Below are 26,999 nucleotides of genomic sequence, written 5' to 3' on the forward strand. Positions count from 1 at the left end.
GAACATACAAATGTTTATTCTTATAAATAAAAACAATGTGATATAAAATATAATATTGTAATACAAGATGGCAATGACTACCTTCTACTGCATGATATGATCTTTTCCTTAGACATAAACATCAAATGGCATTCCACCAAATACTTTGCAAGCTGTATCTAACACCTCAACAACAAAAACGAACACATACTTTCTTTAAAAATATATGAACTCAGGTAAAAAACAAAACAAATATCCAGTGCTTAAATGGGAAAATAATTTAACCAGATCACCAAATTAATTTATTACTAACACTAGACCAACCCATCTTGAGACAGAGCTATTTGGGTAGCTGAAAAAAATACATAAATATCTAATTTTCCATTTTAACAAAAATAATCCAGCCACCACAGTGAAACAGTAAAAATAACATTTTTATTCCAAACAAAACCTATCCTACCTAAACACATTACTTTACAAAATATCCGATTAGGTCTCAAGACCTTAATTTTTACTTTGGATACTAAGGAAAACTTCTCATAACTCTGAGACACGAACGAAAAAGTTGCTTTACAAACTTAATAAAGACAAGTTAAAGACAATCACTATTTTTCAAAAAATAAAATACTAATTATAATTCCCTATTCCCTCTATAAATATATGTGCTAAAACATTTGCTTTCGTACAGGAATTACCGGTAGCAAACTAATAATTAAAAATTGTCCATAAACTACAAACTGATCTGGCAGTAAGTACTATTTTTGTGATTCAGCAAGCTTTAATATTCTCTTTGAATTCAACTTACTCATGTGCGCAGTGCTCAAAGCTGGGGTAACCACCATTTTTTCCAGAGACTGGGATCGCTTTGAGTGAGGGGTCGCTGCCTCCTGGCTCCAGGTTTTGTTTAGGTATTCTGTAAATAAAGCCATCGCCATGGAAACCTCCTGGGCAGCAGAGTCCAGCTGTCCAAGCTGGGATTCTGACAGCAGGGTGACGTCAGTCAGGTCGGATATGTTGGTGGAGTTGTCGACATTTTGGGATGCCGTGGACGACAGGTCACTCTGGGAGGGGTCTGATGAAACCGAGGACTGAGAGGTGGTGGACGATGAGGTAGACAGGGTAGAGGTGAGGCTGGACTCCTTCAAGGGCTGAGATATGCTTGACATGAAGGCTGGGGGTATGGTGTAGGTCAGCGAGGAGACCGCCAGGAGGTTGTGACAGCTCTGACGAATTATGTCAACAACTTTCTCTAAACGTTTTCCATTCTGAACTTTGACTGAAATTAAAAATGTTCCTGTTAGTTGTTATTGAACAAAAAATTTGTCTTTGAAGAGATGGAGACCTACAAGGATTATAGAGTTATAGTAATATAAATATAATTTATTTCAAATGTAAAAAAATAAAAATAATTACAATACAATAAGAAATAAAAAGAAGTTACAAGATAAATTAAAATTATTTTTGTCAAAGCAAAAAATTAAAGCAATTTTAGCTAAGAAATTAAAGGATTATACAAAAAAAAAAAACACTACATTTTAAAGTATAGTTTTTAGACTCCATCTGCTCAAATTTAAAAAAATCAAGTGTTAAAAACAAAGTGCATCATTGTTAGATAAAATTGTGAAGATTCAAAACCAAACAAGCAGAACTAAGATGCTATGTAAGCTGGTTGGACTTACCATGAACTAGGGACTCTGCTAGCTCAACTAAGAGTGTGCTGGAGTCTACCACAGACGACACGCTAGACACAATTCCCTGCAGACGTTTGTAGTTGGCACTGTAGTACTGGGGAGGCCTGGTCCCACTGGTCAGTCCCTCGTCCATGGCAATCTGTTGCTGGACAAGCAAGGTTTTCTCAACCAGGGCACGCACACAGGATAAGACATGCTTTACTCTCTGGGACATGTTGCAGGAACTCTGAAATAATGGAAATATTAGAACATGTTACTAAAGTTACATAAACATTGCATTTATAACTATGGCACATGTTGCAAGAACTCTGAAATAACTTGAATGTTAGGACATGTTACTGTAGTTAGATAACTATTGGGACATATATAAAATTTGGAACAATGGGACATGGTTAATATAATAACTATATAAATTAAATATAACTATAAAGTTACTTAAAATGTTATAGGTCAACATTTAAGTTTTTAAAAGAAGGTACTATGATTATTTTTAATGAAACGGGCCACACTTGCTTTAATAAGATTAAACCACTAACCCACTTGTAAAATTTCTGTAAAAATCACAACTTACAATTTTGTCAGAGTCTGACCAGGCCGAGCACCTGGTCTCACACTTGGTGAGGGAGCCTAGACCACCTTCTAACGCAAGGTTGACAAAACTGTTGCAGCCACTTAAAAACTGTTGGTTGATCTCTGAGCTTATCTGTCAAGTAGGGTTAGATAATGTGAAATTGAACAAAGTGAAACTTATCCGAGGGTCAACTTTTTAAATAAAAATTTAGCATGACTATTTATTAGTTGTAAAACTATTTATTTACTTAGAAAAAAAAATGAGGGAAATGTATTTTATGGATACTTTCCACATCTTTTTTAAGGACGTCTTTTTAAATAAAAATTAAGCATGCTCATTTATAATTTGGAAAACAATTTATTTCCAAATATTATTTGGAAAAGAAAGTATTTTATCGATATGCTCCACATCTTTAAAATAAAAACAAACAAACATGGCTATTGAAGGTGGGTGTAAAACTGTTTCTTAAGGAAAAATGTTTTACCTTGAGTTGTTCACTATCCATGGCTTGTTGGTCAAGCTGAATGACCTGTGAGTTAGTGGCCATGGCCAGCTCACCACTTGTGACACAAAAAGACAACAGTGCCGTGGTCAGCTTGTGTCCACTCTCTGACACCAAACTTGTTAGTTTACCTTCACAGCCCTGGATAGAAAATTTAAATTTCAATGCACAACACAATTTGTTTACCATTAGTTTGACATCAAGTTCAATTATCTAAGTAAATATGTAGCCTATAAAAGGCTTGTTTTAAAACATAGGCTACCATACTAGGTGTTGTAATGTTGTGCTCTCCCCCATCCCCTCCCCACAGCCAACAAAATAAGTCGTCTGCTCAAGTTTATATGGTAGACTTTAAGTGTGGCTTATTTAGAAAGATTATTTTTTTATGAATCTATATTAAACTTTCCTATATTTTTTTATTGATCAAAATTAGATGGAAATCAAGAGACAACTTTTTGTAAACATAAAATGTTTTGGTTGAATGCATAAATTAATGTTTAGAGTATTTAATATGTAATTTTTTTTAACAAACACTAAATATCCATTATTATAATCCTATAAGAATTATTTGAAGATTTAGAAAATACATCTAATTGAAGTAGATCTATATCTTGATGAAATGACCTTGAAAATTCTTAAATAAATTCTTAGTTTAAAAAGCAAACAAAGAATAAAGGCAGAATAAAGGCAGAATAGAGCAATTCACACCAGGCTATAATTTTGCAAGGGAGATAACAAACCTAACAAATCTCTAACCTACCTGCAGCAGTGAAGTAGCAAGCAGCCCTATAGTTTTGACCTGTTCTGTTGATCTGTCCACGAGGTCCAGCAGTAAACTAGAGCCCAGGTCACCACATATACTTGGCCACAGGGTAGTGTGTGAGGCCAGCAGATACACATCAGTCACCAGTTGAAGCATGGGGCGGGACCAGCCAGTGTCCATTGCTGAAGGAAGTTTCAGTTTATAAATACTGACATTTGTCTTTCTTTTAATTGGACTTTTTTCTTTAATATAACATAATGATTAATTGGACTTTGACAATACTTTGGACCAGCCAGTGTCCATTGCTGAAGGAAGTTTCAGTTTATAAATACTGACATTTGTCTTTCTTTTAATTGGGCTTTTTTCTTTTATATAACATGACAACAATGAGGATATATTGACTTATGACTATACTATGGCAATTTGACTTAGGAATAAGGAACAAAACAACTATACAAAACAGAATCTCTAAATTATGATACATGAATAATAGTTTAAAGTAAAGTACTTTTGCTAGGAGAGATTTGTCATTTTATATTAGGGAGATTAAACGATTAATTTAGTGCTAGAAGTGATTTGTAATTAATTGTTTGGCTGTTTGCTCGTTTGGCTCTTGGTACAGACTTGTGACTGTAGGATGTCCTGGAGTCCACCCAACTGTGATGGGTACCTGACTCATGTTAGTAAGGGAAAGTAAAGGCGGGCGGACATAGTGCTGACCACACCATCCCTTCATCTTTACTTTTTTTTTTTAATCGCAATGATAACAGAATTAATTACAGCTAAAACAAATTGTTATTCCCAAACTAATTAATTAAAAGATCCACTTACTGCTAGAAGAAGTCTTCTTGTCAGTTCCTATCACACTTATTAAAGATTCTTTGATTCTGTAACAAGTGGACAACACTTTGTCAACAACAGTTTCTTCAAAACTTCGAGCTGAAATAAAAATGATTTGAAACAATGTTATAAAAACGATTATTGTTACAAAAACATTAAAGCAACAGAACCCTTATGGGTGAAAACTATTTTTGAAGGACATGAGACAAAGCAGACACCTCTCCCTCATCAGCATGGAATATATAGAGTTATAAATTGCAATACCACAACATAAAATGGTAAGAAGTTGATTCAGCACATATTCTACACTACTAAAAAACCAGTTAGAACACAATGCCACAAACACCAGATTGACCCACCTGTGAGTTGGTCTCCAATGGAGGACAACAAATTCTTACAAGCCCTCACCATGGAGATGTCAACATCTTGACAGGACCTGGGGCTGTACATGTTGAACGAGCCCACTGGGAGAAGGATTTAAAAAATAACACAATTTAGTCGCGCACTCATTGGTGACTCAACTTGAAACATTTTCTCGATAAATTAATAACTAATATTTTTATCAATTTGTGGTGGCACCTTGGCTAATGGTTAATAACCCAGCTTGATAAAATTATGTTGGTTTATTAAGCAGCTAAATTACATGTTTAATATTTCAGTCTACCTCTTCTTAATCCAGACAAGGGAGTACGACACAGCACACTTTGTTTTAAAACATCTGCATCTCTGGGGAAATTATTTTTTTTTTTTTAAATTGCAAATTTAATTAACAACAAACCAGTAAATTCAGGTTTGAGATATAAATATAAAAGGATAACACTTTGTTGACAGAAATACATATATCAGCAAAATATAGAGGCTTGTGAACTAAGATATGTTACCTATTTTTAAACACAACAGTCTCATACACATTACATTCTGCACAACAAAGCCCCTTGCACTAAATTACCATTTTGAACTTAGTTCACTTGTTCCTGTGATGGTATATGGCAGAATATTGTGGTCAGCACTAGGCCTTTACTTTCCCTTATGTGAGTCAGGTACCCATCAGAGCTAGGTGGACTCAGGGACATTCTATTGACTCAAGCTCAAGATTTAAACTTGTGACTTTCGGGTTAGCAACCACACGCTCTAACATCCAACCACACCTTCCCCAACAACCACTAAAACATGTTACCTATTGAGATTGACAGCTGGAGAGCTGAGTGATAAATCTTTCTCCCAAACATCATCTGGGTCAGTGAACACCTCATCATCAGCAGGCTTCTCCCCTTCATTCTTAAAGAGAAAGATGAACAATATGATTTGAAAGGTACCTTACAGATAAGTATGCCCTTGCTCATAGTAGATAATCATGTATGAATTGATTATGTCAAGTAAGTTATCTAACAGCATACTAGATAAAACTACAGTTCAGTTTCAGATTAGCAACATGATTCAAATTATTTTTTAAACACAAATTTTTTTTTTGAAAGTGCCTCTATCCATACTGTAATGAGTCAATAAAGATACACAACTCTCTCTATCTCACACCATTTGAAGTCAATGTTTTGATATTTTTCTCAACAGTGAAAAAAATATTCTAAAATGCCTTTCACAGTACATCTGTTAGTAGTGTGCAATGTCAGCCTACCTGGTACAAATCTCTCATCTGAACCAGCTTCTCTTCAAACTTTGGCACAGACCACAAGGTGTACATTCTGTGGTGAGCGTTGACCACACGAATAAGGGTTGTCACAGAGCCACTTCCATCCTCTGTAGTGTGGTCATCTCTTGTAAAGACCTAATCAAGGGGAAATTAAATTAAATTTATTGTAAAAAAAAAAAGATGGATAATAAAAAAAATTGTATTGTCATAATAAAATAAATGTTTCTTAAATTCATAATCCAATAATCAAACTTTTAAAAGTATATCAATACACACAATTTAAAAAAAAAAAAAAGGAACATCTATGGTAATATACACACGATATGGTAGTTAGTAGTAATAAAACAAAAGTTGATAATTTTATTCATATTCATGCCTGAGACACAGGGAGCAGATGAATTAGTGTTCAACTATTTCAATCACCTCAGCCGCCTTTGTTTCCCCTAACTCCAGTCAGATTACCTCTGCATACAACAGGATAGCTAGCATAGTCAGCATTATGACCAGCCACTTTTGTTTCCCCTAACGCCAGTCAGATTGCCTCAGCTTACAAGGGGATAGCGTAGTCAGCACTATGACCCGCCGCCTTTGTGTCCCCTAATGCCAGTCAGGTCCCAATCATTGCATGCTGGGTGGACTCATGGACCATTCAGTCCCCAAAACAAAAGCTAGTGGTCTAAAATCATAAGATGAGATTGTACATCTTCCAGAAAACAACCTACCAGATTAGTCTTCAAGTCATGGTTTATCTTGCTGGCCTCTCTAAGCAGCAAAACCTACCAGATTAGTCTTCAAGTCATGGTTTATCTTGTTGGCCTCTCTAAGCAGCAAAACCTACCAGATTAGTCTTCAAGTCATGGTTTATCTTGTTGGCCTCTCTAAGCAGCAAAACCTACCAGATTAGTCTTCAAGTCATGGTTTATCTCAGCACAACCTACCAGATTAGTCTTCAAGTCATGGTTTATCTTGGCCTCTCTAAGCAGCACAACCTACCAGATTAGTCTTCAAGTCATGGTTTATCTCAGCACAACCTACCAGATTAGTCTTCAAGTCATGGTTTATCTTGTTGGCCTCTCTAAGCAGCAGCTCCACCTTGTAGAGATCTCTCCGTGTCCCTGGACTCCCCAACAGCCCAGGCTGGTCTTGTGCAGCACCCCGCAGCTTCTTTGTCAGGGACTTGCTTTCTGTTTTCCATTGTCTCAGCTTCTCAAGCTGTGCTATTATTTTTTTACTCTCCGCCTCACCCTGTGCTAGTACCTTCTCTAGTATAGCATTGCTCGGACAAGGCGCCTATCAATTTATGGGGGAAAACAAACTTATTAGCATTTTTATAATGCTGATAATACCTCTTAACTTATTTAAAGATTTTTTTAGACCTGAAATATTTTTTTCTCTACTTAAGATGTCATTTATAATCCTTTAAAAAGTATCCTTGTTCTAGGATCAAAGTTCTTATATATAATATTTATTATTTATGTGTAAATATAGCTAAAAGGTAAAAAGGTAATTGAAGTAGCTTAAAAAAGTCCTCACCACTATATCAGACTTGTCCTCATATTTTTTTCGGTTTCTACCTGCATTTACTTCCTCTTCCAGGATCTGTTAAAAAAATTGTAATAATGATTTAAAAACAAAACAATTTTCAAGTTGTAAGCTAAGTATCTGTAAGGACTAGGCGGCTAGTCTGTCATTTTAATTTGTAGTAGTTTTAAAAATTGAATATGTTTAAGATAATTGGATTTTCAGAATAAACAGGTTCTAAACCACCTTTATAATAATAATAATAAAAAAAAATCAAACACTCTTCAACTTTGTTCACAGGACACTCATTTAGGGATGAAGAACCTCATGGAAGTATAAACCAATTATGTATATAAATATATATAAATGTGGGGATAGATATAAATACTCACCATATTTTGTTGTTTGAGATTTTTTATGGTACTTTGTGCCTCTTTCTGTGACAACTCTGCTTGGGTCTGGTCAGAAAGACATTTGAATATTGGAATTAGAACAAAGGGGAATTACTCAGTGATACTTGGTGAGTATGCTAATTCCTGTGTTCTTGAGTAGTTTCAGGCTATTAATTATTTCATTTTATTGAAATAGAATTCAAATAATTGTAAACTTTAAAGCTTTTTCTGAATAACACACATTGCGAAAATATATTTGCTTAGGCAGTATGTTGGAAAAATAAAAATTAGTAATAGACTTACCAATTCTTTTTCCAACCCCTTTAATTTATTCTCATATCCATTTTTCTGTTGGTTGAGTTCTTGCCTAGTTTTTTCTAACTCCACTTCCAAAAGAGCTTGTAACCTATAAGTAAATTAAATGTTTTACTATAAGAATGAGCTTTGACTTTACTGAGGAAAATAGCATTGTTTAAAACATTTAAACCAACAGAGGTGCTTGCTGCAACAAACCTAGATGCAATTATTGCTCACACACGATGAGAAAAATAAAGGGGTAATTCTGGGATAACAAAAACTTTTAAGGCAACTTACCTCGCCTCCTGCACTTTGTGCAGTTCTTGCTTGGCAAATTCATAATCTTTAACAACATCTGAGTGACGTATATCACCACTTTTGTTTTTTTGCACTTGCATGGGATGATTGAACCTGTAATTTGCGCCTAAAAGTTAACATTACAAATTCAAAACACACAAAAAAAAGATAAATGAAAAGAATGAGCACACAAAATTAGTTCTTTTATGCCACATAAAACCCCTTAATAAATTACCTGAAATAATGGTCGCCACCTAAAATTACTCTGTCACCCTAAAAGAAAAAAAAAAAGAAGAAATTTATAACAGAAGAAATATTTATTTAATTTTTATTGACAATGTGATCATGCTTATAAAACAAGGTCCTATGCAAATAACTAATTAATAAAAGTATAAAACTAATTTAATTCAAAATGTTGGTTTCGATATGAATATTCAACACCAAATGTGATTTTTAAAAAGAGAAAAAAACTTACATGATAAAGCATAGTTTTCTCAGAGATTAGATTTCCATTAACATAAGTGGGAGCATCACCAATTGGTTTGATTTCCACTATTCCCTTTTTGCTATTGATAACACTGTAGATAAGTATTTGTAATTAATGGAAATTTCAATAGTCCCATCAAGCAAGGAAAATGAAGAATTGTATGAGTTTCATTTATGTAAAGTAGAAAACAAAAACTGCACATAAATATTGTCAGAAAAATAAAAATCCTATAATCTTCATTGCCTTGTAGAATAAAACAGGGTTCGTACTGCTTTTTGAAAATGAAATTCCAGACTTTTTCCAGACATTTTTCAGACTTTTTTGGAAAAATTCCAGACTTTAGACAGATAATGTGTTAGAAAATAATTTTTTTAAAATGATGCACTATTTGTACTCTCATTATAATTACTTATACTAAATTGACATTTATTTTAGGCAATTGAGCTATATTTGCATTGAACTTTCTCTAGCCTAATTGACAGAAAATCATTTTTCTAAGTTTGCCTACTCCACCCTATCTAAAATTTTAACAATTAAAATAATGGATTAAAATGATGCAACTATTTTGTTTCCAACATTAGACTTATGTAATCTGTTCCTGATCTAATTGCTTATGTTTTCAATTAAACTATCATTAAAATGGTATTGCATAATAGTGAGAGTTAATTACTTTAAAGAATAATAATGTAATGTATTAACTTAGGTCTGCTCTTGTTAAGTAGCCTATAGGCTACTTGTAAAAAAAAAATGTGGAGCAAAAAAAAAAAAAAAAAAACATCATTCACTGTTTGTGCTTATAGTAATAGCTGAGAAACGGGTCTGCAATAAAAAAAAAATTGCAGGTATTCTCCCCCCCCCCCCCCTCACACACACAAGACACGGTGAAAGGGTCACTGTGAGTTCATAGAAGTCTAGACTTCAGTATGCCTGTTAAATACGCCATAGCATGAACTGTGATGTGACTTATACCCCACCACCCCCACCCTCCTTACCCAGCAGTACCATCTACGTACTTGGGGTCACGGTGAGTTCACACAAGTGACCGTAGTTACAAGGAGGGGCGGGGTAGTCTAGCTTTAATCGTTAGCATTTGCAAAGATTTCATAAACAGTTTAATGGAAGGTGGATTAAAATTAAAGGGGTCATCCATTTATGACGTACACATGGAGGGGGGAAGGGGTCGGAAGATTTTGTGATTACATTCTAAAACAAACATAAAACTTGTATCCTGCGAGTAGAAAGTAAAATTAAGATGACTGTGCTAGTGTTTTAAAAACCTCCACAGCGTGTAAACAAAACACGGTATTTATATCTGCCCTAACATTATTGCAAAAGCGTGTCGTCACACTTTATTTTTATAAAACCATCCTCGAGATTTTCCGGAATGCGACGTCATTTATGGACGACTCCTAAATAAAAATAGTACCTCTTTGGTAAGCGACCGCTGAAGAAAAAAAGACTTATTAATCTTATAAATGCTAATACTAATCCAAAGTACGTGAACGCGCGCGGACAGAGGGAGGGGGGGGGTCTAAAATCCGAAAAAATGTGTAAGTCATAAACGGATGACCCCTTACAGTAAGTTTACAGACGGATAAATTATATTTTAACTACCACTCACACATCTCCCCCATAATTTTTTGTTATGACTGCCTGCATGCAAACTCAAACGAGGAAAAAATAGCGGGTAAAATCGAGAGCCTAACAATTCTGAGGGCGATCATTCTTTCATTAAATGGCAATTTTAAATACTCGTAACACATTCACACGGTCAGTCGCGCCACAAAATATCTCTGCCCTCCCCTTCCCCGCCCAATGACGCAGTAACCGAGCATCCGTTTTTTTTTCTACGAACCAGCGAAAAAAGTCAGAACACAGTGTAAACCCGCGCGATAGCTCGTGGAAAAAAATGGAGTAAATTCACTTTAAAATAGCAATTTTTTATTTGGAAAATATGGACTTCGAAGTTTTGTTTCTAAAACTAGATTCCAGACTTTTTCCAGACTTTAAAAAAATCCAGCCCAAATTCGAAGTTTTGTTTCTAAAACTAGATTCCAGCCTTTTTCCAGACTTTTAAAAAATCCAGCCCAAAATCTAGCGATTTTCCAGACTTTTTTAAGTCTTAAATTCACTTTTCTAAATTCAAGACTTTTTCCAGACTTTCCAAACTGCGTACGAACCCTGATAAAAGCATCATTACATTATCTTAACATAAAAATTAATTTTCAACTTTTAAAAAAATGTTGAAATAATGATTAAAAGTATGATCTAAATTTCCCCAACCAATGATTCTCCTGAATGTATGACTAAACATGATCCAAGTTTCACCTACCAATGATTGTCTGCTATCAAAGCTCCAATCAGCTTTATGTCATGCTTGGACTCATCAATCTTCCTCCCCACTCTTGTCTCCCCTTCTTTGATAACATACAGCAACATTTCAGACAGCTGGGGGTCTTCATTCAAGTTCACCAGGTTTGGGAGGGTGTTGTCAATTTTGAATGTAATTCCAGTGCTCTGGAAAATATCACACAAAAAATAATAAAGAAACTGAGAAAGTAAATCAGAAAGAAAAATAAAGCGAATATGGTTAAAAAGCTAAAACAAAAGACGACAAAAACAAAACAACAACCAATTACTCTTATAGGTAACCACAAACTGAGGATGGAGATTTGGGTGATTAAATTTATAAAAGATTTGAACAGTGACAAGGTATTCTGATAAGCATGGAATGAGAGGGAATTCTAGGCAGCATAGTAAAATCAAAGATTCTTTTCCAATCAAATACCAGAGACAGGTCTACCACACAAGGCATGAAAGAGTTTAAAGGAGACAATTAAGGTAGCTATAAAATAGTTCCCCTAAAATTCAATAAAGGATAAAAAAAATTTGGACACAGAATAATCATATCAAAGGTATTTTCAAAATTTTTAAGGTGAAAAGTAATATCACTGCACATATAAAATTTAAAACTAATTCTTTAACATTTTAAGTGGAAATATTTTTTCCCTCAAAGTGGAAAAATAGTTTTTCCTCCAAAATAAAAAAAAACTGCAGTTCTGTTTATTAATTTAATTTAAAACCCATGTTTATCAAGCTCATTCAGAAAAAAGGATAGCAAAAGTAAATACCTCCATCTGCTGCAGCTCCTCAGCCTTCTTGGCCTCGGCCTGTTTAAGACGCTCCTGCCAAGATCGACTCAAATCCTCCATCTCTGCCTTCAGGCGAGCGATCTCAGCTAAACTCACAGCCAAAGCTTCTTCATTCATGGTGCCTCCTTGCTCTGCTCTAAGCCGATCAATTTCTGCACGAAGCTCTAAAAAAAATATAATAGAACAATAAAGAGAAATTTGATGAAAACAATACATGTCTTTATCTTATAAAAACAAATGTACAATATATATATATATATATATTTAATAGAACAATAAAGAGAAATTTGATGAAAATACATAAGCAAAGATTGTAAGATACATCATAAAAAAAATAGACACTCACGTCTGATAATCTTAGCCTTAGGATCTTCATTAATTCTGACAATATTTACAATAGATCGAGCTTGCTGTGCATATCGTAAAGTACTCAGTGTTTCTTCAATGTGAGCATTAGATGGGGAAACTGTTGCTATCATGGCTGTTTTAGAATTGCCACCTAGTGACTCTTTTAGAAGCCTGTGAAGAAAAAATGGGTTTAAATTATTCATGATGGCATTAAAAATGACAGCGATATTGTGAGGAGATTGTTAGAGTACAAGTCTTGAGTTTGTTGATTGACCTGTCAAAATAACCCTGCATACACTCAGACCTTGAATAGACGAATGCATGGTTATTTTGATATTCAAGTGGCTAGCTTAGAATTCCTTTCATATGTTTCAACACAGATTAAATCTACTTCATCTTTGGTATTGACACTCAGGCAAAAACAGCATTAAACTTTCCCTTCATAATACCCAGTTTAACAAGAGCTATACATCTTAACATTAAAACAGGAAAATTTACCATGTAAGTACAGAGTCTCTATAAGGGATGAATATTTTCCTCTTCTTGCTAACTTGGGACCTCTCAGACAGAAGGGCAATAACTTTACCCAATGTCAATAGAGATTTATTAATATTTGCCCCTTCCTGAAACAACAACAAAAAAGATTATAATATAATTCTGTAGAACAACAGAAACCTTTCCTAAATGATACTAAATTAAAAAAAAACAACAAACGTTTGCAAGTTATTTAAATACAACAATACTGTGAGAAAATTAATGGAACAGAATTTAAATGACTAAATTATAGATGAAACTAAATCATCTAAAACTGCTCCTTGATGATGAGCGTGTGGCCTGGATACTCACTCGCAGTCTCTCTCCTGTAGTATTAGCCAGGGACTGTCTTTCACTTCCTGCTAGGTCAACAAGGTTAATCTTACTGTTGACACTGTGGTCATGGTCATGGCCTTCAACATGTTCTGTCTGAATAAAGTATTGTATCTTGGTTAAAACACACAACTATTAGAGAACACTCCAAAAATCAAACAACTGCTGCCTTGTAGTCTTTTCTTGGGTCAGAAAAAGGCTATTGGAGTCAACTGCCTATATGACACATAACAAACTGACACGTAATATTTAATTGTGTTGGAGTAAATCTCATTCAACATTACATTAAGAACGAAGAAGACACAACTATTCACATTTGTGTTTCTTGATGATATTAAGGCAAGGTAAATTGCGGCTAAGTGTACTGATAAATAACTAAATCCAGTTCTTTAACTATTCAAGATGATTTGACATCACACGAGAGTGAAAAATTCATTGCTTGGTGAAAATGTTCTACGCATATTGGAATGAATGAGAAAAAATGCAACATCAACAACACAAAAAGAACATACCTTGGTTTGTGTCAGCACAATTGTAAATACTGAATGAGAACGGCTGCTCTTATCATTCATGCCTGTTGCAGCAGTTGCTCTGTTCTTGTTTCCTAGAGTTATCCAGCTCTACAACAGAAAACATTTTAAACTACAATAAATTTAGCTTACCATAGTGGTTTAAAATAAAAATATGTATAAAAATACCAACACTTGTCTGCCTTTCTTTGCTTAATGATTTTATTTCTATTCTTACTTCTAGTTTTAATCAGTGTTAATCATGTTACAACAAATGCAAGTCGATGAAACTCACAGTACAACATATAGAAAAACTAAGAGAAAAAAATATGTTACAAATAAATTTTTGAGGAGAAAAAACAAAACAATGTGCAAAAAAAAAATTATGGTGCCCTCACCTCTACATCTTCAAAAGAGTTGACAACAAAGGTAGATAATCCTTCAACATAAGGGCCAAGAACTGGGTGTTCTCTCACTTTGAGCTAAATGATGAAGAAATAAAGAATTTATGTAAAATTCACAATTTTTATACGTTTGTTATACAATTCTAAATGCAAAACATTGTTTAACATTTTAATCACTGACTTCCAAAAAAAAAACAAAAAAAAAAAAAACAACATTCAAATAAAACATGTAACTATATAGTTTTGACAAATGCAATTTTTATAATAAAAATATTTTTTATTATTTTGACTGTATATTTAAAATAGATTGAAAACAGCATATTCCACATTTACTAAACTAACTAATAACTATAGTGTAGTACATATGTATTTAGTTCAAAGTCACTTTTGTTCATAATAAAGCATAGTTTGCTAAGTGATTCTGCCTTGGAATGAACTACTGCTCTAGTTCTATTTTTAGGAAATGCCACCATTAGACTCAATATTCCTGAAACAAACATACATTACAGAACCAACAAACTGTCTTGTATGAGTGAGAACTTTAAAGGGATATAATACTTACAGTGACCTTTTTAGCTCCCTTCTCTTTAGTGCTGGCCAGCAAGTCATGGATCTTCTCATTGTAGATTTCAAAGAAGCTGATCTCAACATTCACCTTCACCTTGATACCACAATAAAAGTTGACAAAATTCTGATCTTACTAATGCAATGTAACACAAAAAAAAATTACAACAGCTAATATAATTTCAAGGTTGATTTTAAATAATTCTTCAGTTTAAAATTATATATTAAATTTAAATTATATATAAAATTGTTATTTTAGTTTGCATGGGGAAAACCACCTAAACATCATGTGGCTATGCCACTCATATACACTTAAAGACAAAAAATAGATTTCTAAGATTTGTAACATAATAAAAACAAAATATAGGGAAATCAAAAGTTAAAAAAAATAATTTAAAACTGTTTAGTATGGTTTAACAAAAATACAAGGTTTTTATTATTTGTGTGAAATCAACTAAATAAAACCCTAACTTAATTATGCCTACCTGTTTCTTTCTTGTCAAATTTTCAGCTCTAGAAAATAAGTCAGCACAAAATCTTGGGATGATTCCTACATCATTTGTGTGTCCCATTATACTGAAGATTGAAAAAAATATAATAATGTATACATATTTTTTTGACTAACACTGTACATTTAAAGTTGAATTATAAATTATAATCAAATTTGTATTGAGAAATTTTGATGAGGTCTTATTTTGTCATAAAGCTTTAATATGAACTGACAACAATTGGAATTCTTATACTTGTAGTTTTGATTTACAAATGCTATCTATTTATGCATAATACCTTCACTTACCTGTAACTTTTACCACTTCCTGTTTGACCATAGGCAAAGAGACAGGTGTTGTAGCCTTCAAAAGCTTTACCTAATAGAGGCTGCGCAAGTCGGGAATAAACATTTTCCTGATCGCAGAAATCAGAGGAAGAGTTGTCATGTGACCAGAATGAAAAGTCATAGGCAAACTGATGTTTGGCACCATTATCTGATGTTACAGTTGTTTCATTTCCTTGCATGGAGACAGCACATCTTGCATTGGAGTCTGCCAGTTCTCTGAGATTCAAAGGTGAAAGTAGATAAGGAAAACTTTTTTGTGTCACAATATTTTTTAAGGCAATGCATTTGTAACCCACCGCCAAGATACTTTCATTTCACTATCATTAAGTGTAATTAATTCATATATTTGCTTCTTCCTATTCTTCCAGAAAGGAATGTGTCAATGTTAAAGAATGTAAATTAATCAAAGTGCCTTTGAACTTGAATATTAACTATTATTAAAAAAGAGAAAATTTTAAGTTTAGGCCTAATAAATTATTTAAAATAATTGAATTCCCATTGACAAAAGCAAACATGAAAATTAAAATGTAATTTGTGCTACACATGAAATGGCATCTAGTAGATTCAACGTTGAGAACTTAGCATTATATACAGAATAAATAGTTTCATTGTACACCAAACAGATCACACAAATTCCTTTACCTTTGATTGAATGGCCTTACTCTAACAGCCACCATGATACTGCAGCTGTCTTGTCCATCTTCAACTGCATCAGTGGACTCATCGTGATCTGTTATAGTAGGTAGCATACGTCTCGGGGTTCCGAAGTTGACATCCCTGTAGCAGTCTGGGGTAGCATACAACTTGCTTTCCAGGGTGTGCCTGCGTGCTTGTCTATTGTCTGGTGTGCGGAATGGACTTTGGGAAACAGATTCTATGAGCTCTACAGACGAAGACGACACCTTTTTGTTACTAGTGATATCGAATGACACCTTCAAACTTTCACCCTTGACATTTGAGTTATCATTTTTCACTGGAGTCTGGGGTGTAATTGATGGTCGGGAATCTTCCTTGCATATTTTTATTGAAACAGTATTACTGTTACTATTATTTGAATCTGAAGATATAGTCAAAGTATTCTCAGTATGTATTTCAGTGCTGGATCTTTGAGACTGAGTTTCTTGCTTGTTTTCTTTACCGTTACCACCAGGTGTTAACGCACTAGATTTCCCGTTACTTAACGGTGTGCCCGTGGTCGAGCCACTGCTTCTATTTTTATTTGATAACTTTGATGAGATGCTGCTAATGGTCACTGGAGTATCAAAATGTAGAAGAACATCTCTTTTGATTTTACCCACCCGCTGTGTGCCACCAATGGATGTTTCAATTATTTCATCATTGAACGTGACCGACTTTAAGAGGGGGCTCTCTGGTTGTGAGTTTGGTAGAATTCGCTTTGCTCTCACAACTTTCCGGGGAGAAAGGTTTGCCATGCTTGATTCTGAAATTTATTTAAAAAAAAAGATAGCTTGTGTCACTTAGGCCCTAGTTAGTAGTTAGGCCTTAGCCCTTAGGCTACTCAGTACTCATTCAGAAATTCATGCATGAGTCATTACTACTGAAAGAATGAAGAATGAGTGAGTATGAATGAGGATTGAATGTGTTAGATTCTAGATCTAGACCAAGATTCGTAAATTTAGATTTTTAAGTATTAGATCTAATACTATTAGGGTACTTATTAAAAAACTTTCTTCTCGGTGTAGTCTACAATCTCTAGACCTCTAGTTAGGCAGATCTAGACTAGAAATCTAGATTTTCTACGTACCGCATCTACTTTAGTGTATTATCTTGTTAAGCCTAGTGTTACAAAAGCGCTCCTGGGTTATTCGAAGAATCACGCCTTTTGATTTCATTGGTTGTTTTTAATAACGATTCTATTTTTAGCACTACATTTTTAAAAAGTAACAATATTAAGGAAATAAATATGATACAGTAAATATTATAGATGGGAATAAATTAACCTTTAGTTCATTTTTTATTTTATTCACTGGATTTTTTCTCTTAATATTATCTTTAATTCGTATACATTTTTGGGTCAAACATGGGGTATTCTTGCATCAAAATTAAAGCAGGGGAGGTCATTATTAAAATGTTAATTTTTATAAATTGCTAAAGTTATCTGCTCTTATCTGCCTACACTTTGTTTCAAAAAATCAATAACATAACCTTTCAACTTTAAGAAACGTGCGATTTCATTGGTTAGCTACTTTGCGTTGACACAGACGTAAGGTCTGTAGGCCCTACAGTACACACATCATATTCACTTCGTTGTGTAAAGTTGTACAATCAAAGGCCGACCCGGCGACATCTTTTACTTTTTTAACGTTGAGTGTGCTCATTATTTGTCATTATAAAGCAACATTAGATCCTACCTTTCAAATGTCTGGGCTTAAACTCGGAATTCTTAGACTTGGCAGAGTTGCAGGAAAGGTTGGAATAATTTTGTAGTTTTTACGGTAAAAAAAATATTCTGTTACTGTTCTAACAGACTGGACGGGAACGATGATTTCATTACAAATATGAAATAATGAACACTGATGTGGGGAGAACAGCCTCAATTATTCAATTAAATCTGTTTATAGAGTGTACACTCTATGATCTGGATTCTATTAAAATCTAGTTCTAGAATTAAGAATAGAGTTTTTACACGTAGATCTAGATTCTAGTAGATCTATGTGACTTTAGTTTAGGTAGGTACTCATTTAATTTAACACTCAGCAGCCCCATTTTCAATTAATTTGACTAGATCTAGAAATCTAGATAGATCTACTAGAGTCTAGTAGATAAGAGATAAAAGAAAGTAGGCCTAACTAAAGATAATAAAGAAAGGTCATAAAACTTTAAATATTAAATCTAGATGGGGGGGGGGGGGGGGTCAGCGTGGTAGAGTCGGTAAAGCTCACGGTTGCGAAACCGAAAAGTCTCGAGTTCGAACCCTCGGGCAGATGAGGCTCGTTAGCTGGGGACAGCCACTCTTCTAGGAGAGACATCTCTAAAATCAAACAACTGCTGCCTTGTAGTTTGTTCTTGGTTGGACAAAGGCTGGAAGCAAATCCAAAAAGAAAAGCAGGCTGAAACCTGAGTCAATGGCCTCAATGCCGCATAACCAGTTGACATGTATACTTATTTGTGTTAGAGGCGTGGTCGAGTCAGCAAAAAGCTCATGGTTGTTAAAATTCGAAAAAGTCTCGAGTTCGAACCCTCTGGCAGATAAGGCTCGATCCCTTCCAACACTAAAAATTAAGAACGAAGAAGAAGAAATCTAGATCTATCTATGTATGTGTATTCTATCTAGCTAGATCTAGAATATAGATAAAAATCTTTCTAGTGTATCTAGAGTAGAGATTCTAGGCCTCTCCTAGATTGCTAGAAGAGTCTTTTTCTATTCTAGATCTAGATTATCTTCATTTAGCCTAGTGAGTATAATGATTCTAGATCTAGAATCTATATTTTTCATCATTTCTTACTAAGAATTCTTCATTGTCCTACCATCCAATCCTGTCATATAGGCCAATATAATCTGTAGGCCCTGCCCTATTATAGGCCTATTTAAAAAAAATGTTTTTATTTTACAGCCCCTATAATATAAATGCAAAATACTTTGAAAATTCACAATTGATTTTTATCATTGTCAACAATTATGATGGAAGGATTCTTATTAACTCGTTGATGTCCAATAGACTAAATTATTAGACTAGAATCTAGTTGCAAAATTAGATTCTATCAAGGCCCTAGGCCTAACTGTCTAATTAACCAACCTAATGTAAGTTTCCACTACCACCATCTTGCCTCCTTTGTCAATTTTACCTTCACAGCAGTTGTAAAAAATAAACTAACTCAAGCTTGAAAAATTTCAGAATTGTAATATTTGAAGAATCAATGATGTAAGCTAGATCTAAAAGTTGCAAATGTAGAGAACTTGAAAATAATTTGTTGTGTTTAAGGCTACATTTCTATTTATTTTCATCAAGCCTAAATTATAACAGAAGTTTCACTTTTGTAAGACAAGCAATTATTGGCTGTATGGAATCTCTGTGGTTGATCTTCTAAAACCCCGCTTTCTAGTAATTTGTACTCAAAACCTTGCAGATTTTCAGTGACAAATTGAAAACACCCAAATTTGTTTAGGCTTTTTTTTTGTTCAAATTTTGTATTGTTATCAAAAATACTAAAAACATAAATACATCCAATCTTTAGTAAAGTCTGATAAAAACCAAATAGTCAGGTTTTTATATGTATCATATTTTAATAACATCGTACATGATTTTAAAAATATTTAATGATCAGCTTTTCGACTAATTTTGAGACTAGACTCATTGGTGTAGATTGGATAGATGAAAAAACACACTGTGCATTGTTACAATCTAGAGTCTAGTAGAATCTGGTCGTAGTGACTGAAAAATAACTACTTCAACAATTCATTCATAATCACAAATACAAATAAAGAAGTTAATTTAGTACTGGCAGCATTCATATTTAAAGCTTGGGCATTGCATTCTGCTTAATTAACCTTTCAGTATATGTTAAGGGAAGTAACCCAAAATATTTTCTCATTCCCTTGTTTTCCACACAAAATTACTTTTTCTCTCTTTCAATATTGATTTAGTCGAAGTATGCCTTGTTGGATGAGAGGGATATTAGCATTGTTCAACAACATGCCATTGAGGTATATGCATTTTTAGTGTAACTGTCCATAACATTTTAGTTTTAAAAAAAAACATAGACAAATAAAAAGTTTAAGATTGTTTAATTATTAATGTTCCTGAAACCTATTATAACCATTTTGAAAAATCCTTCTTTATTAAAAAGTTTTGATATTTGTTACAAAAATATATTTTTAAACACATCACAGAAAAATATATTTTATAGAATAAAATTTAAATTCCTTTTTTTCTGCTACAAATTTCTTCTAGCCAAGAGTAGAAGTGGACAAAAATGGCAATGGAGCACGGATATATGCCATTGCACATGATATTGGAAAGAGTCGAAACTACGGGAAATATCTTCACGAGCTGCTTTGGTAAGTGTTTATCAATTCTGAATAGCATTAGCTAGCATGCTGGCTTCTGAAATAATGTATACATTTTCAATGGCTGACTTTCTGTTTTTTTTTTATTTTTTAAATATACTGTAAGTAATTTGGTATACAGGAGTTTTAAAAAAAATCCATTTGGCTTTCTGCTGAGCCTAGGGGTTGAGATGACGCTTTGCCAACAACTCAATAGGTGTCTCTTTTCTAACCCCCAGCTCTGAAAATCCATCTTCCATCTTGTTTCTTTTGAAAGATCTTCATGACTTTTGTGACCTCCCTTGCATCCTCTTGACCCTTGAATTCCACTCCTACTCCTATCTATTCTAGTAGCTTTTGACAGTTTAAATTTACTAGTAACCAGTATTATCTGGTTTTATAAAAAAAAAACAGCATATTAATGCTGCTTTGTTGGTTCTTTTTAAAACCTTTTGTTATAGCTATAATATTCACAATTATGGAGGGAAAGTCAATGAATAATTTTGTTGTCACTGTTGAGTGTACAAAAGTTATCTATTCAAACATTCCTAAGCCTCTACAAACCATAGTGTTAGAGGGCTTTACCACATTCTTTCACTTAGACTTATCTGTTTTGCTCTTCTGTGTCTAGAATCCAAGCTACTTTAAATATGTCTCTATACTAACTTCTATCTATTTGATGTCCACTGTTATGTTAAATGTTTCAAATTTTCAGGGAGAGGCATAAAGGTGGGATCGCACCAGGTTGGAGGGTGGTCCACAAAAATCATGTCACAGTGGATAACCGCCTGGATAACTTGGAGCTGGTGAAAGAGGATGGGATGGATATGTCGTCCCATCACCAGGACGAGGGGTCGGGTGGTCAGACCAAAAACCGGGAAAACAGTTTGTACTGGATTACTGTAACACAGCTGCTTGGTGACCCACTGGAAATGGTGAGTTGTTTCGATATCACCAGTTGTGTAGAATTTTTAAACTTGTTTTAATCGTTTAAATATGACCAATTGTGTCACATTTTAAAAATATTTAATCGTTTTGATATAATCAGTTGCTTAGAATTTCTATATTATGTCAGTTGGTCAGAATTTCTGTGTTTGGTAATTGTAATTATCTACATGTGGTCAGATGTTAAAATTGTCATCCGATCATAAATGGTTTAGAATTTTTAGATGGTCATTTACTTTTAAAAAATTGACCTTTTATTATATTCTTTTATATTTTTGTTATCTTTTATGAAAAAATGTGTATTTGTTAAATAATATAAAAATAATAGCTGGTTCTATTTACAGTTCTAATAAGTTTTTTTTTAAATTTATTTTTTTAGAACTACCACCATTTGAACAAGTGGTATGATTTCAATGGAGACATTGTAGATCCTGCAGGTAAATTAAAATTTAGAACACTAGAGCCAAATACTAAGATACACGAGCAACAACTTTAGTGCCTTAGTATGGTGGGTGGTTAGGCAGTTTTTTTCTACCTCTTCCCAGGTGAGAGCTACATCTATTATGAGTGTCACTACCCACCATGCACTAGGATGGAGAGAGAGCTGCGAGAGTTCAGTATATGTGGGCGGTGCCAGGAAGTTAGGTTGGTCACTTACAGTTTTCATTAGAAATTAACTGTGACTTAATTATCTTTAACCATTAATGTCCCATACATTCTACCAAAACTCCACCCGTGACGGCCCAATGTAAGGAGCATAACTCTGTATGATCAAGTGAATAGTTTCACAAAATATTTGTTTTTGTCTAAATGAAATTGAAAATTAAGATAAAAAGTACTGCTTAATAATGGGAATAAACCTGGCTTTCCAACAGTATTAAATAGAATATATTATATTCGGTACAAGTACAGTATAAAAATAAAAAATGTCGGAGAAAATTCAAAACAGGTCATTTTCGGTAGTCAACTATTTATTTTTGTCTAAACAACTATGCATCGAATTTAACAGTTAAATATCAATTTGGTTATGTTTAAGATATATAATTCATAAAATACATGCCTAGATATGTTTAGAGGCATTATTTTATTTTATTTTTAATATTAAATCTACTAAAAATAGGACAGATGAGTCTAAAATTTCGAGATATTATTATTTTTTATCTTTCAAAAGCGCCATTGAAATTAGAAGACCGGAAAAGGATGCTGAAACTATCCGACTTCCTGTTTAGTTAAAAATTAGGATTTGTAGGCCAAATTTTAATGAAACAAATTTAATTTTTCTATGCGTATTGTAAGCGGGCGGCAGCGGGCGTTACGGGACATGAACGGTGTCGGGCGGCAGCGGGCGTTACGGGACATTAATGGTTAATTATATAATTATCTTTAATTATATAATACAATTTTGAATAATTTTTTTTTTTTGGTGCTGTTTACATCGAGGCTAGAATCATGGGATTAGGATACTGATTTTAAAAAAACGTTACCTTTAATTAGCACAGCTTAAATACAATGAAGTACTGTTTAATATTTTAATCATAAGTTGTCAGACACTTTAGTACTTATCCAATATGATTTTGTAATAATTTAAAATACAAGTAGAGTAGTAATCATTCATATACATTATAAATATTATGGAGTTAAATATTGTATTACTTATCCAATATGATTTGTAAAAATTAAGATATTTGTAGAATAAAAATCATATAAAATATAACAGGCTTCCAACCCCCAAATATCCAGAGAGACAGGTTTAGATTATTGTGTAGCCACTTCATATAAAGGGGTTTGTATACAAAAATAGTCATCCTTTTTAGCCCAGGGCAGTTGATCTAGAGTTCACCTTCGGTAACCTGAGCTGATAAATGGATAGTTTGATCAACTCTAAACCCCTAAACTTGTCAGGTATCCATAAGTGCCGGGTGTACAGGGATATCTTATATTAGTCATTGAACCAAATTTAAAGTTTTGGAGAGAGGTGTTATGTGTCAAACATACTCTCCCTTGAAGAGTTGTTGTGGTCAGGACCTCTAAGGGAAAAAAACTAGTGTACAACATGTATTTTATGTGGTCAGTGTTCTTAAAGTCTTTACAATATAAGCGTTTTACAAAATGACTGCGGCATAGTTTTAAACTACTCTGCAACTGAGCAGCGTAAAGAGAACATTGGTCAGGACAAAGCCTGGTTGTATTAATTGTTTCTGGAGACCTATCAGATCTAGACACTACTGTCACAATCACTTGACAAGTTCATTCCTTTTTCTTATAGTGCTATCAAAAAGGTCGCATAAATTTTAAAAAAACAACTTGTGCCTCAACAGATACTGTGGTACTTCTTGCCAAGAAAGAGATTGGCCCTCCCACAAAAGATTCTGCTGTTCATTCCTTTTTCTTATAGTGCTATTAAAAGGTTTCGTAAATTAAAAAAAACAACTTTTGCCTCAACAGATACTGTGGTACTTCTTGCCAAGAAAGAGATTGGCCCTCCCACAAAAGATTCTGCAGAGAGCGCAGAAGACACACAAGGGAGAGTACACCGGATCGGTGATAGCCAGCCATTGGATAACATGTGAAAACGATCCTTCCATTTGACATCCTGTCTAGTCTTTTAATATATTCATTGGTTGAGTCTTAGTCCCACTTTGCCCCAAGTTAACCTAGTCATTTCATCCACCCAGATCATTTTAATCTACTACCATCTGTTTTTATGCATTTTTGATCATATGTCATAATACAGTTCATAAATCAGAAGGATTAGAATATGTGATATAATTGTGATATAATATGAAGCGACGACAGTCACAACGCCTACATTTCTCAAAATTAAGGGATAGGAAAACATTTGTGATAACTTTAACTTGTAAGTTAAATCCATCTGTACTATATTTTTAGAAAAAATTTGTGACTAACGTTGAAATTGAATATGGTAGCATTACTAAACTACACATAGGCCTACTTGGTTGTATACTGACGTTTATTATTTCCCTTTTTTTGTTAGTGCAATTATGTAAGACTGTCATTTTCCCCCTCAAGTATAATGAAATGCATTCCAATGTTTTTTTTTAAATAATTTTTTTTAATGATCCAAATCCTAACAAGATGGGTTATGGTTTAGCTAGCTTTAATTACCTTTGTATTACTGCTTACTGTTCTGATATTAGAATCTCGTATTGAACCTGTCTCATCTTTAACTGTTATGTTGTATTGATTGACTTTTTAAAATCAATAACTGACACCAGATCAGATTGCTTGCAGGTGAACCCATTGTTCTGTTTACTTTATTGACAGTATCTAGTCTGAGTTGTAAAGGGAGATAAGATGTATGACATAATATCAACAATTGTACATTTTTTATAGTAATAGATCTTACCTAAACCCTGAGTTATGCAAGTTCATAATTTGGCTGGCCACTCCACGCTACCTGATTTATGATACAACTTTTTGTACTTAATTAAGGAAAATACCTGATCAAAATGATGTAAAGTTAATTAAGAAATATAATTATTTACTATAGTAGGTAACATAATGATGGTAAGGCAAACTGTAAAGTACATTCGATTTATTCCAAAGAAAATAATTCATTTTAATATTGCATGAAACTAAATTAAATTGCTTATGAATAAATTCTGCACTTGCATGATGAACTTATTTAAAACCATGATTATGACAGTTTGTCTGGTTATTTATCTAATGTAAACTTATTTTAATATATTCCTGTATGAAAGCTGTTTTCTATTTAAATTTTCATATTTTTAATTGATCATTTATCTCACCAATCAATAAGCATTTAAACATGAAGTTCAGTTATTTAGTACTTGAATATTGTATTATCTATTTACGGCTCATCTTGGTTGGGAGATGTTCGTGCCCCTACCAAAGCTTTGGATGCATGATTAGATATTTTTAGATGTGCCATAAAGGCTGCCATTAGAGATTTTTAGGAGTGCCTCTGAGGCTGCCATTAGCTATTTTTAGAGGTCTTTAGAAATACCATACATTAAATAATTATGACCTGGCTAAATTTAAACAGTACGTGTGTAATGTTATTTTTTTTTTCAACTAAAAAATGTCTACTGTTTTTAAATGACTGTTGTGTCAAGATAGTTTTAGATCATTTTTAAAACCTTCCTGTGTTTGATTTGTGTGCAATATTCAATGGCTGATTACAATATTTGTAATTTTTTAAACACATTTTTAAATCTGCTTTAAAAGAAGTCATTTTGACTGATTAAAATCTTTTCTCGTATTAGTTTTATTTCATACTAAATCCACTAATGTGCTGTGGTGTTGTCCATTCCATAACTAACATCATACAGTTCAGGTCCCTTTTCAACTTCAACAGCGCTCCTCCCCCAGTATTGTCATGTCAAAAAGTCAGACTCCGCCTCTCAGGTGCTCTATGTCATTATAAAAATCTATGTATAAAATATACATATGGAATTTTGCAATTGATTCTAAGTAAACAATACTTCATTCTCTAAAACGTATTGTAGATATTGTCTACTTTGCAGGTGTTAATAAGATAACTTTATGTACATAATACATGTTTCCAATCAGAATTCCTAAATTTGCTTTATCATGTTCTATAATCCTGTCACAATTTTTTGTTTATCACATTCCTGTAAGTTGAATCCCTAGGATTAAATATGTTTATTAATAAATTGCTACAAAGAACTGAAGCATAAACACAAATTATTTCAACAATGATGTGTGATCAACTTTATGACAAGTTAGAAAAAAATGTGCAAATATTTCAGAACTACTCATTATATTTCCTTTTGAATATATATGTAGTTAACTACCAATACTTGCAACTGATTTTTTGTTATTGTTTGTTAACCTTTTAACATGGAGAGCATTCCATTTGTAATCATAATTTTTAAATTTACGTACTAATTTTGTAATGAGAGTATTTTTTTTTATTAACACAAATTATTTATAAATGGTGTCATCATTAATTTTATTATGGTATTCAATTTAAAAAAATTGGTTTCAGCATATTTGTCCATATTAAAAAAGAATTTTAAATGTTTTAATCATTTGTTAATTGTGTGTATTTTAAAAAATGTTAATCTGAATTTTTTTTTTATCATGCATTTACATACACTTTCCTTTATAATTGGCAAACCAGACACAATGAATCTTCTTAAAAAATCAACAAATAAAAAAATACTCTTAACTACAAGAAAATTTAAAATGTTTTATTTTTTTTTATGCAATGAATAAATAAAAAAAAAAATACAGATAAAAGAAAAAAAACAGTAGGCCTACATTCATAAAGGTGAAATAATATTTAAAAGAACAAAACAAAATATGGTAAAAATAATGTTACAGTAAAAACTTGGAATTCTTAAGGTGGTAGATGATTAAAAAGAACTTTCA

The 26,999-nt window shown here is 33.1% G+C and overlaps 2 protein-coding genes across 4 annotated transcripts; one reads left to right on the forward strand and one right to left on the reverse strand.

Annotated features, from left to right (window-relative positions):
* Positions 1-624: 624 nt before the first annotated feature.
* On the reverse strand, positions 625-17,474 carry LOC131956229 (kinesin-like protein KIF14). The gene is made up of 29 exons (XM_059320647.1): positions 17,433-17,474; positions 16,310-17,108; positions 15,629-15,883; positions 15,318-15,408; positions 14,831-14,929; positions 14,263-14,346; positions 13,868-13,975; positions 13,335-13,451; positions 12,987-13,111; positions 12,487-12,659; positions 12,120-12,304; positions 11,321-11,505; positions 8,977-9,079; positions 8,737-8,774; positions 8,502-8,615; positions 8,211-8,313; positions 7,908-7,973; positions 7,528-7,593; positions 7,030-7,284; positions 5,980-6,129; positions 5,524-5,624; positions 5,011-5,072; positions 4,706-4,810; positions 4,338-4,445; positions 3,504-3,688; positions 2,726-2,884; positions 2,242-2,373; positions 1,659-1,896; positions 625-1,255 (listed from the first exon to the last, which is right to left on the reverse strand). The coding sequence occupies exons 2-29, from the start codon at positions 17,098-17,100 to the stop codon at positions 735-737; spliced, it is 4,719 nt and encodes a 1,572-aa protein (XP_059176630.1). The 5' UTR covers positions 17,101-17,108; positions 17,433-17,474; the 3' UTR covers positions 625-734.
* Positions 17,475-17,900: 426 nt separating this feature from the next.
* On the forward strand, positions 17,901-26,559 carry LOC131956221 (zinc finger MYND domain-containing protein 19). Of its 3 annotated transcripts, none has more exons than XM_059320638.1 (7): positions 17,901-18,097; positions 20,274-20,333; positions 20,581-20,687; positions 21,391-21,610; positions 22,000-22,057; positions 22,166-22,265; positions 24,066-26,559. In XM_059320638.1, exons 1-7 carry the CDS (start codon positions 18,047-18,049, stop codon positions 24,163-24,165), a joined length of 696 nt encoding a protein of 231 aa, XP_059176621.1. In that variant the 5' UTR covers positions 17,901-18,046; the 3' UTR covers positions 24,166-26,559. The 3 variants fall into 3 exon arrangements, with proteins under 3 accessions (XP_059176621.1, XP_059176620.1, XP_059176622.1); XM_059320637.1 differs by lacking the exon at positions 24,066-26,559 and adding an exon at positions 23,939-24,056; XM_059320639.1 differs by lacking the exons at positions 17,901-18,097; positions 24,066-26,559 and adding exons at positions 18,162-18,206; positions 23,939-24,056.
* The last annotated feature ends 440 nt before the right edge of the window (positions 26,560-26,999 follow it).

Source organism: Physella acuta, unplaced genomic scaffold (assembly GCF_028476545.2).
Source record: "Physella acuta isolate Inbredline_101_S28 unplaced genomic scaffold, ASM2847654v3 ptg001137l, whole genome shotgun sequence".
NCBI classification, from domain to species: Eukaryota; Metazoa; Mollusca; class Gastropoda; family Physidae; genus Physella; species Physella acuta.